Source organism: Sitophilus oryzae, unplaced genomic scaffold (assembly GCF_002938485.1).
Source record: "Sitophilus oryzae breed Bouriz unplaced genomic scaffold, Soryzae_2.0 scaffold_41_pilon_pilon, whole genome shotgun sequence".
NCBI lineage: Eukaryota > Metazoa > Arthropoda > Insecta > Coleoptera > Curculionidae > Sitophilus > Sitophilus oryzae.
In genome coordinates, this window is record NW_022146996.1 from 4,654,988 (window position 1) to 4,669,413 (window position 14,426).

A 14,426-nucleotide genomic window follows, 5' to 3' on the forward strand; every position below is an offset into this window, starting at 1 on the left:
GACTTATTTTCAATAGAATAAAGGATAGTATCTTAGACCATATTCCAGTTGAACAGGCAGGTTTCATTCCTAAACGCAGCTGCTGTGACCAAGTCCTAGCACACCTCGCATTGAAGGTAATTTCCAACTTAAGCTTAAAACTTCCATAGTTTTTGTCGATTTAACAGCCGCTTACGACACAGTCTGGAGAGATGGTATGGTTTATAAATTACTTAAAGCACTGCCTTGTCAAACTATAGCTCGAGTTATCAACAACATGCTAAGTAACCGATATATCCAAGTATTTCTAGGAGAGAGCACAAGTAGACCTAAAAAACTTAACAACGGCTTACCCCAAGACTCCGTTCTCGCCCCTCTCTTATTCAACCTACACATTCAACCTCTGACCTACCAGATATGCAATCAAGAAAATTTTGTTACGCAGACGATATAGCTATAGCAACTGAACATGAATCGCTATACCAAACCCAAGAAACACTGATAAAGAATCTCGCAGCCTTGAATGCCTATTTTATTAATCAAATTAATGGAGACTTCAACCCAGTGCAAATAAAACAGAAGTGGCTACCTTCCATATTAATAACAAGCTGGCGAATGCTCAAATAAGCGTCCAGTTTGGTAACACCAATCTGCGTAACAACAAATATCCAAAATATCTGAGGATTACTCTACACCGTTCACTATCATTTCGAAAACACCTAGAAAATGTTGCTGGTAAAATAAGAACATGAAACAATATTATACAAAAACTTTGCGGTACTCCTTGGGGTGCAAAAGCAACAACACTTCGGATTTTCGCCCTTGGTCTGGTATTCAGTGTGGCAGAGTATTGTGCACCCGTGTGGTTGAACAGCCACCACACAAATCTCATAGACAGACAGCTGAACAACACCATGCGGCTGATTACAGGGACAATCAGATCCACACCCAGTTACTGGCTTCCAGTTCTTAGTAATATTCTACCTCCAAATCTACGCAGAAACGAGGCTCTTCTTAGAGAATTTGATAAACTAATAGCTACCCCAACGCTCCCTGTTTATGAAACACTTCCTGCTTTACAGGTGACAAAACTGAAGTCGAGAAACCCACCTTTGCGAACAGCTGCACAGCTAAAAAGCAGTAACTACAATTCTCGAGAGCAGTGGCTTCAGTTATGGAGAGAAATGGCCGATGCGCACCTATACTCATGGTTCGAAAATAACTATTGCCAGATACCAGGTACCGATCTAAACCGGAAAACATGGTCAACTTTGAATAGGATACGCTCTGGCCATGGAAGATGTGCGGATTCCCTTTATAACTGGGGTAAAATACCTTCCCCAGAATGTGTTTGCGGATCCCCTCACCTAACCATCCACTACATAACTAGAGAGTGCAACCTACGCGGTTATGGTGAAGTTTGGGGGGACTTTCTGGAAGCTTCTCCATCAGCTTTGGAATGGATAGGGCATCTATATGTCAATATATAGTGTTCGTAAATACGTTTTTTATGTTGTCTTTTTATCATATACTTGTTTTTTTTTATATTTACATTGTGATGTTTTCGTTTACGTTGTAGTTTCTTTTATGTCTATGTTTAAAAGTCTTTTTTTCTTGCATGTATAGCCATACGATAAATAAATAAATAATTCCAAAAGTTATCTTAAAAGCTTTCTTATTATTACAAGTTCTTTATTGTATTCATTCTCATCAGAACAGTTTTAGTCCTTTTTTAGTTGTTTCTCTGTGATGGAACACAGTATATTGCTTTAATCTTTTTTTAGATAATATCGACTAGACCTAATTTGAGGATTCGAGAACCGCGAGCCTCGATACTCATACACAAAGCCTTTAATTTTTCCTTTTATAAAGTCTTTTATTAACACCGACTAGATAGATATTTTTCTTTCTCCGGTTTCCTCCAATTCCACGATATTTTCTCTGAAAATATATTGCTGCAATATCTTTGCAGTATAAGGAAACAATGACGTTTCTATATATCTCTCTATCGAACGTCTAGTGCGATAATAATTGATTTTATTTCGAATTGTCAGCGATTTTCTGTTATTTCTGGATAAGAATTTTCGATATCGAAGCTGCCTACGCTCTGATAAAGTATTATGTTTGTACAAGTTCAGATAAATTTTTCTGTAGTCACGGTACAATGCATCCAGCCATTTTGTTTCGTTCTATCCAAACAACGTATTTCTTTTAAGCACCCACACTAATCTTTCATGTTATAAAATTTATTCATCTTGAGAAATACGTAAGATACAATTGGTTCTTAAAATAACGGTACATCAATGTTATTTTGTCAACATTTCGTCTTTAATAGTAGTAGTAATAGTCAATATAACTTTTCTATATTTTATTTTTAATACCATAAAGTATTTTTTACGTATTTATAAATATTGAAGAATTTTTTTTTGTAAATATTAGAATATTAAATGTTTTAAAAGAAGTAATAAGAGAAATGTTCTTTCAGATTTCATATAAAATAAATATAAACATTTAAATTAAGTAAAAATTTTATTTCCAACGGTTTTGTACAAAAATAAATATACAGATTATCTTAATATTACTAAACCTGACAGCAGTTTCCTATGTCAAATGAAATTTGATATTTCATTTGTGGCCGGATTTTCCTACTATGTAAATGCCTTCGGGTAATTCGTCTTCTTGAGCGAGGGCTTTGTGATATTCGTCTCCAACAGGATAAGGTGTAGTAGAGGCAACCTAAACAGAATATAATAGAATATTAGATATTTAATATTCTATTTTTTATAAAAAAAATTAGACAATTTAAAAGTAAATGTTTTTACGCTTCTATAATAGGTAATAAAAATGTCTATACCTCAGACATTTTACGTTAACAACGTCAACGGTTTCATAGAAAACAACGTCAACGGTTTCTTGTACACGTATCTGTTTTAAAAAAGTAAAGTGTTCTCGAACAGTCGAATTTAAATATTTTAATTAGTTTTTTTCTTTATTGATTGTATTTTTTTGCTTCCGACGACGGAAAGAGATAAACTTTCCGAAACGTTAAGCATTTTTTTCTTTGTTAGGCAAATTTGTATAACTGTAAACATAACTTCTGACAAACAGTGTCCGTTTAGGTTTAACGCAGAAGCGTTTACAAAAAATAACTATTTTATTTTGTAGATTTTCTTCCAGTGCAGTGGCGAAATACCCATAAAGGATTTATAATAGGTAATGCTATAAGCGGGGTGATAACTGTATGAATAGTAGAAAACGGATACCATGCTGGCAACTGTTACTTTTGGGTCGGTACTTACATCAGAGGCGGATCGTGAATTTGTGGGGCCCTGGGCTGAAACTACTTAGGGGCCTACTTAAGTACTCAATTATAGCCATGTCAAAAAACATTGTAGTGACACGCCATATTGGCAGCGTTGTCATAAGATTTCCCCATCAGTAGTAATCCATTTGTTTCTATAAAGTCTTGTAGAATATTAAATAAATGTAATGCAGTATGACTACTAATTTTAATGAAGGCTACACATCTTTCATATACTTTTCCCCGAAAACAGTATCGTAATACAATAGCAAGTTGTGAGACAGATCATTGTGAGACAGATTTGGTGTAGAATCCATCACAGTTGAATAATATTTTGTGTGTTTGTGTGTTTTTGATAAGTACGATATTATCGGTTTTGGTGGCAGCTCCCGATATTCAATGTGTTCACGAATGAATGGATGGAACTCTGCCAATAGCTCCAGACTCCTCATAAAACTACCATTATGTGGAGAACCAAATACTTCCTCGGAACTTCTAAATGCTAAGCCATTTATACTCAAAAATTTTACCACTACAATTACCCGTTTTTGGACATTCTGATAATAATATATTTCTTTTCTTAATTACTCCTGAAGCTGCTTGCCTAAAACAGATTTATTTTCTTTTCAACCACACTAACATTGATTTCTTATGTTCATTAGAATTTTCGTGGGTTTCTAAACAAGTTCCTATGTGTTTCCATCAGAAATTCCAGTCGTGTATTGAGAAGAGGTTTAAAAAAAAAGTTTGCAAGGCATACAAAAAACAGCACAAACACTTGTTGAATATGTTAGCCAAGATCTTTCCAGTGATTGACCATTTTTCATTTTTTAGCGAAATGGCTATTTCAAAATGCTCTGTTTTGTTCCTTGTATTTCTTTATAGAAGCTGAATATATATATTTTGGATTTTTATTTTGAAAGTCGGTCATTTTATGTGAGAGGATGTCATTAAATCATTATTTAGCATTCTGGCCACAAGCCCACGTCAACATATTTCTCAAACTCAAAATTAATAGGTATTCTCTAAATGCGTGTCTCTGTCTCCGTGTTTGTGTTACCATCCTGTCGCTGAACACCAATATCGTTTTCCGTTTGATCAGAGGGTTGCTGGTAGTCAAAACCTTGCACATTTTCATCATTTGTCTTTTTTTCTTGGTGTTGCGATTTGCTACTCCCTTCAAATAGATTCTCTTCAGATAATATCCCTTCCTTTGCGCTTGTTGATGAATTTTCAGCGAGTTCGTCCTCGTTTTTATGTTTTGATTTGAAAAAAGTCCCAATTTTTGCACATTTTTTTCTTTCTTTTTCTCAATCTAGCTGTAATTTGCGTTTCTCAGCTCCACTTTTATACCTTTCGACCATTATTGTAAATTAAGACTTTGATTTTTTTCTGAAAATAAACAATGAACTTGATAGTTTTCTGATAAATAAACAGTGAATGAGATAATCGTTGCATTTGAAAACGTGAATACTTTGTAATGAGTGCAGTAATTAAAAATTATGGTAGTTTTTTTTAATTTAGATTTTTTTTTAAATTCAAATTATCGCCTATTCTTATTAGCGGGGTCTGAGGGCCCCTTGCAACCTCGGGGCCCTGGGCTACAGCCCAAACAGCCCTTAGGTAGATCCGGCCCTGACTTACATATATGGAAGTAAATCGAATAGGGATCTTATTAAGTCGGAGTGAGAGGAATGCGACGGTGTGCTGTTGCGGCGTTGCCAGAACGCCTTTCCCTATCAAGTAAAGTAAAATCACGATCGCAAACCGATTATTTTTAAAAAACTTTTATTTTCGAAAAGATAACTAGAGAAAATCACACATCCATTTACTTTAGTGCATAGCAATTTCCAGCAATCGTGTAACTTTTTTATTTATAAAGATTTTCACATACTGTCTGCGAGGAAATTATAGCAGACATATTAAGAAAGTTTTTTAAAAAAAATCTAAAATCAATTATTTCTAATAGATTTTGAGATATCGATTTTTGAATTCAGAGTTCTAATAGCGCGACCACTATCGAGCACCAACTCAATTCCACTTATTTTTTATCAAAGCTATAGAGAAAATTACAATGACACGTTAGTAAATGAACAAATAAAGTATCACGAGACGTAATTAAAGAGTGAAGCTGAATGCACGTATAAGGCATGATGTACACCTTTCCCTAGAACTTTAAGTACTGACAGAGGTACTAATTCGGTCGATCAGTTGTGTCTAGCCCTAGCAGGCAATTATTAAGCCCGACCAATCACGTTAAAGTTTTTGAGAAACACAAATGAATTAACACACTCCAAATAACCACGTTAACCAATTGATTGCGTCAGCTTAATAGTTGACTGCTAGAGCAAGATACTTCTGGTAGATCGATCGACTACGGCAAATCTGCTATATCCCCTTCTACGTCTCTTAGCCATGTGTACAGTTTCTCGGTTTATTTCATACGTTTGGCAACGTGTTTACTGTTCTCTCTTTGTTTAGTACATTATAAACGCATTGTACTCTTCTTACATACGGAAATCTCGACCCAAAACTAACCTTTGCCAGTATATCTATTTTATATAAAAATACTATCTCAAAAATATCTTGAATATACCGATTTGGTCATTTTAGAACTGCGGTCTCGATTTTAACGTGTAAGACAGAGAATAATATAAATGACCGGTTGACAGACAGAGAGACAAAATCAAAAGTGGCATATAGTATTACCGGTTTTTTACGTTTGTAGGAAACTTTATGTATAAAAAAAACTATTTTAAAAACTTAAATAAAGATAATATATCTAAGTTAAATAGAATCTATTACATCTGTAGTAAAATGAGTAACTAATTGTGAAAAATAAGGTTCCAACCATAGATGCAACATTTTCCATAAACGCCTATTTATGCGGTTTGAACTTTTGATGCAAAATTCGGCAATACCGGTATAGAAGAAATGTATCAACCCAACTTTTTATCTCTTTTTAATACATTTGATTTTCCATTAAGCTGCCTACATCACTGTCTACGTGACTTGTCACGTTAAAATCCACACCACACTTCTAACATGACCAAATCGGTATATCGAGGAATTGTACGGGGTGCATTCGATTTCCCAATGAATACTTGATATTTTTATGAAAAAATTTATTACTGGAGTCAAAATATTCCTTCCAACATAATAAAATTAATCGTATGAGTTAAGATTTTTTTATAGAATTGTAAAAAGAAAGCAAGGAGTTTTTTAAGGATGTGTCAAATAAATTAAAATTGGTTTAAAAAAGTTAGCGTGGGTAAAAACTTCTAAACGGAATTCATTCAAAATCTATCTGATTTTGGTGCACCCTCCATTCTTACGATATACAGGGTGGTCCGAAATGTGTTCAGGATACTTTGGAAGCATATTCAGCAGATAAAATTGGGTCAAAAAATTCGTATAAATTTTGGCCTTAAAATGCCGTTTCAGAGATACAGGGTATAGAAGTTTTATTTTTATGTTGATTTTTTTTAAATAATTTCTGGGCCAATGTCTTTATATGGATGAAAATTAATGTCTAGGTGTTTTTTGACATGAGAAATATTATTCGATGTGAATATGATTCCTACTTAGGCGCCACCTATATATTTTTTAACTGGTTTGAAGAATAGTAACTTTTTTACAACGTACCTCTACAAAACTACTGAGTGAAGAAATATTCATAGCCGCAATTTTTATGTAAACAAGGTCTCGTAGAAAAAGTTGCCACGAGTAATGGTTCTCGATACTACATAGATAGTTGAAAACGAAATTATCAGGTTTTTTTGCAAAAAAATTGAAAATTTGGAATTTTTTGAAAAATTTCTTGGAAATTTTTTTAGTTTTTAGTTAAAAAATATAATTTGATCATAATATGCCAACATATGTAGGTAATAGATTAAATTTACAAGGAAGAAAATCCAGAAAAGATCCAGTGGTTCTCAATTTTTTTTTAAAGTAATCTTTTTTGGAAATTTTCAATGTAAAATATTTTTCCTTTATCGAGATCTACCAGCCCTGAAAATATTTGTACTTATTTAAGACCCACCCTGTAGTTAGATTAGATAGAAGAAATTATTTGGAAAGAATGCAAATAAAAATGAAACGTCTACACCCTCCATCTCCAAAACGAAGCATTTTAAGACATATATTTATACGAACTTTTTTACTGATACAGGGTGGTCCGAATTGTATTCCAGAAACTTCGGCAGCATATTCTGCAGATAAAAATAAGTAAAAAAGTTCGTATAAATGTAGGTCCTAAAATGCTTAGTTTCACAGATACAGGGTGTAGAAATTTCATTTCTATTTCGATGAATGAAAATTGGTGTCTGGGAATTTTTTGACATAAGAAATTTGATTTTGATGTCAATATGACTCCTACTAGTAGAGGGCGCCACCTACATATTTTTAACCGGTTTGAACTTTTCGTCCGTACCTGTATAGAACTACCGAGCGAAAAAATATACATCGCTGTGACTTTTTACGTCAAAAATATATCTTTGTAAAAATCGCTACGAGCAACCGTTCTTAAGATATTTAGAATGGAAATGTCAATGCATGTCATTATTGACAAAAAATAAACACGTTGACTAGATTTATTTCACCGAAATAATATATTTTGAAAATTTTTATTTTTTTTTAAATTGATCATAAATTTTTCTGCAAAAAATCATGATAAAACAGTTCCTGTTAAACTTTTGGCATAAAAATATTTCAAATTTACGATTTCAGTCTAATAACAATTTAGTCAACATGTTTAATTATTAATGTCAATGATGACAGGTATTGATAATTTCGATTCCAAATATGTCGAAAACAATTACTCGTAGCGATTTTTACCAAGAGACCTTTTTTACGTAAAAAGCGTCGTAAATATATATTTTTTACTCAGTAGTAGTTTATACAGGTACGGACGAAAAGTTATTACTCTTCAAACCGGTTAAAAAATATGTAGGTGGCGCCCTCTACTAGTAGGAGCCATATTGACATCAAAATAAAATTTCTCAGGTTAAAAAACTCCCAGGCACCAATTTCCATTCAAATATTGATGTTACTTCAGAAATTATTTGGAAAAAATCGAAATAAAAATGAAACTTCTACACCCTGTATCTCCGAAACTAAGCATTTTAGGACATACATTCATACGAACTTTTTTACTTATTTTTATCTGCAGAATATGCTGTCAAAGTTTCCGGAATACAGTTCGGACCACCCTGTATACAATATCGTGCCGAATACAGTTCGGACCACCCTGTATTATTACAGACTTTTCTGGTGGTAGATATTTCCTAGACTATTCATGAATAAAATTAATATAAATAAACAAAAAGAATTAAATTTTGTTTAATATTTAAAAAATGATAATATGAAATAAATAAAATTAATGGTTACTGCTCTTAATTCAATATAATGCAAAACTTACATTTTTCTTATATTTGTTCACATCAATGTTATATATTCCATTATTGTTGACACCGGTTTTGTAAGAATGTGTTCTGGGTGGTACCGGTGTCGATGTATACCTAACCACATTTTTCTGGTAAGCTAACGGCCTTACGGTGGTTGACACGTATTTGACATTTTGTCGTACTTGGTCCCTTGGATTGGCGGAGTATATTTCTACATCCGGATGACTATTTTGACCATGCTGTAACAAAATAAATCCCAAAATAAAATTTCTTCTTGGACTTGCGTTGTAATTAATTTTAAAATTTTTGTTTCGACAATGTTTTCGGCAGATATATCATTGACCGTTATCAAGTGTGAACTAATCTAAATCCTAAAACTACTGTGCCAATGTTTTACTTGGATGGTTAAAAATGTTGTTATTGCTAGGTATAGAAACGGTTTCCTTAAACATACGCTTTCCCAATGAGGTTTCTTGTAAACAACTCGGGATTGCAATCACCTTATGTTGTAGTGCTTGGACCATCGTCTGCAATATTTTACTTCATTGTTTCGCCTGCTCTGGGTAACGATTTTTATGTTCGTTATGTCGTACATTTAGACAACGCTTGAGAAGCATTCACAAGGTACCCGCAGATACACTCTTTTTCATTTTTTGATGTTTCCGCTTTTGTTTTTAGAATAGTTCTGTTTTATTCTGAAAATTCTGTTTTCAGAACTGTTTTAGAATAGTTCTAGACTTAAAAACAGCTTTAATATTTCCTGATGTTCCTTTTAAATATAGAATCGTCCAGAGTAAAAGAGCATCTTCCTCAGGCTGGTGCAACAATGAATCGTTCTTGGAATTGGATGTAATATTGTTGAGAGATTTCCCAGATTAAACATTTTTTGAAGCAAATCTTTTTTAATATTACTTAGTTAGGAATTAAGATATCTTTGATCACTATATTTTAATATCGTCATCGACATTGCTCTATGACATAATGTTTTATTAAAAGTAAAAGAATTTCGGACTTCCATTATCTTTATTTATTTTGCTTACACAACGTTTTGGTTAGGTTTTGGTCAGTTTTATTACTGACCGTTATCAAGTATGATCTAATCTAAATCCTAAAACTACAGAGCTTGTGTACTAGAGCCGAGCCCTTATATACAATAATTCACGCGTGAATTTGCAGTCAAGCATGAGGCTGCAGTCAAGCATGAGGTTCTCTACTAAGAACACCTACATTGGATCCTTTTATCAGTGGTTGCCATATTGTTGAAATTTCCATACTTGGTTTACTAAAGATTTTACTATTGTGAGAAATGGATACGGCCTCTTTAATTTTGCGCCTTTTCCAATAGGGTTCTTTGTGAACAACCCGGGCTTCCGACCATTTTATGTTGTGATGCTTGGATCAAATATGATCTGCAATGCCCGACTTCATTGTTTCACTTCTTTGCGTATGTGTTTTGGTCGTAATACAATGGTAGTCCGAAATTCTTTTAATTTTAATACTGAATCATTGTCTACTACATTCAAAGTAATAATATTTTATTACACCTAATTTAGTAAATTATTTATTTGCATTTTTCAAAAGTAATTCTAATTAATATATGTATATTATAGACGATAGGCAATAACATTATTAGGGATACATACATATACTATATACTGGGGTGCAAGGGGTATTGAAGCGATACATATAGCTTAGCTTACCCAAAAATCAACCTCTACCTTCACGTGGTTCACGCGCTTCCCTGTTTACACAAACGAGACTCTGACGTCCAAGTATAGGCAGTATAACCCTCAGACCTATCATCTTCCTCGGAAAGGGGAGTAGTAAACTACTCCTAGCCGGTCGAGAACGCAGCACAAGGGGACTATCGTCGCCAGTCCTCACACTGCCATAGCTATTCCGTGCTACAGTTGCAGCCAAAACTGTGCGGCAGCGTAACCGTCACAATAATTAAACCGTCTCATGCAGCTAACACACATCAATGATCAACATTCGAGTGGGACAAAATCATCGTCCGGAGGTATAATACCTCCTCGATCAGATCTCCGGGAGGGGGTGTCTATTCGAGCGTATCATCTGAGAAACAAAAATCATCAACGTTTCACGCTTGCCGCGTGGAACGTCCGCACTCCACTGGACACGATAAATTTAAATGGACCAGAGAAGAACAGCAATAGTCTCACAGAAACTCCACCGGCTAAATGTAGAAGTTTCTTGCTCTTAGCGAAATCCGCTTTGCCGATGAAGGTAGTCTCACTGAGGAGCATTACACCTTTTTTTGAAAGGGTCACCCCGCAACACACTGGAGAATTCATAGCGTAGGGGCATTGCGATCAAAAACGAAATCACGACCAAATTAACAGAAGTACTTATTGGTGTCTCCGAACGTCTTATGGCCCTAAGGTACCCTATATCAGACAAAACTTACGTCAACATTATTAGTGCCTACGCTCCCACCCTAGACGCTAAAATTAAGGATAAGGCTAAATTCTACCAATCTCTACAAATTGCTCTCCAACGAATTCCAAAGCACAAACGAATCATCTTGCTAGTTGACTTTAATGTGCGTGTCGACAAACAACAGGAAATTTAGCCTGAAGTATTTGGAAAATATGGAATGGGAAATGTAAATAGCAATGGTGAACGCTTATTAACAACATGCACAGAATATAATCTTTGCATTACCAATTATTATTAGGGATAACCTATTGACGATATTAAAATAAAGTGAAGCGTACACCAAAAGTACAAACAAAGAGTCGTACAAAGACTACAAAAGTACAAAAACTGCAAAGACACAATGACAGTCAAAGCTGTATTTAGTCTACCAACATGGAATTTTATACCCTGTTAGTAGCCGAATTGACATTTAAAGCTGACAGAATTGAGAGACGAAGCCAATTGCATATTTTGTCGATCTGGAGAAGAAACAACAGAACACATTTTATGTCGGTGCAATACATACAGAATCTAATCTATCATCTAAATCCTATATCTTACACTTAATCCACTTTACTACAAACTGATACTATACCAGTAGATATCACGAAATATTTAGCATTAAATAATTTAATAAAATACACACTCAAATTTATTTAATAATTTAATAAGGTGCCCTAAACTGGTCAGATCTTTACCAAAACTGCCGGTTATCTTATAACTAAATATTTACCCTTAATCCGTGATTTACGGGTCCTCCTCCTCCGACTAAATAGGCAGCGGTCGTGGGAGTGGGAGAGACGTCAACGTAATTTACAGGGATCAGGGTTGGGCCGGCCGCTTGTTCCAACAACGGCCCTTTTGCCAGGGCACCGGAACCCTTTTGGGCTGCGAGCGGTTGCTGGAACAAGAGACGGTTTGCTGTTTAAAATTAGAATAAATGCCGTCCTATTATCTTTACGGAAATTAATCAAGGTTATTGTCAAAATAACCGCTGCCCTGTACCTGTGTCAGCAAGAGGTCTATAATAACACCAAAAATGAACAGGATTATTTGAATCTTATAAAAAGAAAATTCAATTTAATACTGATATGATTTGTATAGGAATTGGACAGTACCCAAAGGGTAAAAACGGGAACCCTATTACTAAGACTTAGCTCTCCGTCCGTCCGTCCGGCTGTCACAAATGTCTATCTTATGAACCGTTATAGCTAGACAGTTGAAATTTTCACAGATAATGTATCTATGTTGCCGTTATAAGAACAAATACTAAAAACAGAATTATTTATAAATGTTTATAAATAAAAAAGTACTTTCACTAAACATTATCTTTTAAGTAAGAATTTTACATAGAATCTTTCAAGCCCTCGGTGGCCGCGTGGTTAAAGCGTTAGAACTTTACGCTGCTATGACGTTGGAGCCGTAGTAAGGCAGGTTCGAATCCTAGTCAAGGCGACTTTTTTTAATCCTTTTTTTAATTTTTACATATTTTTACATATTTATTTTTACTTTTTACATATTTATTAGTGATTAATACAATTTTTAGTAATGTGTTTCTTCATTTTTTTAAATTACTTATACGCGCATTCAAAATTTCAGCTAAATCGGAAAAAAAGTTTATAATAATATAGTGTCTAATGTTGTATAGATAATGAATGGTACGGAACCCTACGTGCGCGAGTCCGACTCACACTTGACCAATTTTTAATTATCCATCTAACAAAGAAATAATATACGGGATGTTCCGTTTAAAAAAACGGAGATAAACTATTTTATATTTTAGAAAGCTTGGCATACCATATAACTTCACCCATATACCTTTGTTTATTTTTTCAGTAATAAAATTTAATCTAATTCAATAAACTAGATTTGGTACGTTAGTATAAGACATAAATTAGGATAGATTGACGTATTCAATTGTTTTCGGTCACTTACCGGGAATGACTACAACTTTTGATTTTTAAATGATACCCTCGGTATTTTTTAATTTATTCAGTAGCAAATGACACTCTAAATAGAGTGACATATCATATGTCAACTTTTGGCCTTTTCGCTTAAAAAATCTTATTTTAAATTTCCATTTAGAGTGCCATTGCTGTGTTAAAAAAAACAATTTTTAATGAAAAAATCTTGAAAAAATATATTTGATTGTCTAATGTTTTTCGTGTCTTGTTCTGGCCTGCTAAAATATGTCCTAATCGTATTTTTAATTAAGTAAATAGTAAGATATAATTAAAAATTATTAAAATGCTATTTTTTAATTGAAAATGCCGAAAGTTGACATACAATATGTCATTCTATTCGGAGTGGTATTTTCTGTAGTTAGTAAGCCTTAACATAAAATATCAGTTAATATAAAATATAATATTGTTAAATAAAGATCCATCTCTAGGCTTCCGTTTAGTTCTGGTGGCCAGCCACGCCTAAAATTCTAAACAGTTAAGGAGGAGAAGACCCGGAAGAAGGAGAACGAGTAATTTTACGCTAAATAAAGTCTGAGTTTGTTCTTTATAGTCGATGATTTTGTCTCATGCATTGCTAAAGAGACAGTAGCTGAATACGCAAGGGCGGGAATTTATGACTAGTAGCTTCTACTAGAAAAAAATTCAGGCGTATTTACGGCTTTCGCCGCTGACAAATATACTGCAGTGTATGCTCAAAAAGGACGCAAATCAAATGGATTTTTTTTACCTAAGATTATTCTAAAAAGTTCTAACAAGTATTTTTAACCCATAAAAATAGTATATTTTGATAGATCACCATGACAACGGATGTTTAATGACAACAGCGAATTAAAATGGCTATTTTTTAACGCAATATAATGGCTGGGAAACTTAAATGGAAACGACAGTACATTAAACAAATTTCCTCCAACCACCAGAATGCCCAAAATTCCAAAACTGTCAATATCAACAATGAAAATGTCAATAATTTGATTTTTAACTGACACGAGACCCTTTGGTTATGATTTTACGGTTTCATTTCGTTTTCATTTTTTGAATTATTAGACAATTAATTTCCTAACTTCAGATTTTTTGGTAGTATTCTGTTTTAGATAATGTTTTTGTAAAAATTATGGGACAATTTGTGTTTTGTATAGACTCTTAGTTAATTTTTTTATCATGGAGTTTAATTGTTGTACACCGGGTTTCTGAAGGATTGATTACTGATTATTGATTGCTATAGTCTGTCCAACGACAAGTGATAGATGTGTCTGTCATTTTATTTTAAAATTAGTTTATTTTATTTTACAAAGAATTAAGTTGGTACAATTGGAACGCATAGAAGAAAATTAATATGAA

General features: G+C 33.7%; 1 protein-coding gene across 1 annotated transcript in view; it reads right to left on the minus strand.

Moving 5' to 3' along the window:
• Window positions 1-2,526: 2,526 nt before the first annotated feature.
• The window catches only part of LOC115885719, a 145,781-nt gene continuing 133,881 nt past the window's right edge, over window positions 2,527-14,426 (minus strand). Inside the window, exons 6-7 of the mRNA XM_030904707.1 lie at window positions 8,700-8,924; window positions 2,527-2,715 (exon numbers count right to left, since the gene is read on the minus strand). Of these exons, the coding sequence (XP_030760567.1) occupies window positions 2,605-2,715; window positions 8,700-8,924 (336 nt within the window). The 3' untranslated portion in view covers window positions 2,527-2,604. The remainder of the gene's footprint in view (window positions 2,716-8,699; window positions 8,925-14,426) is intronic.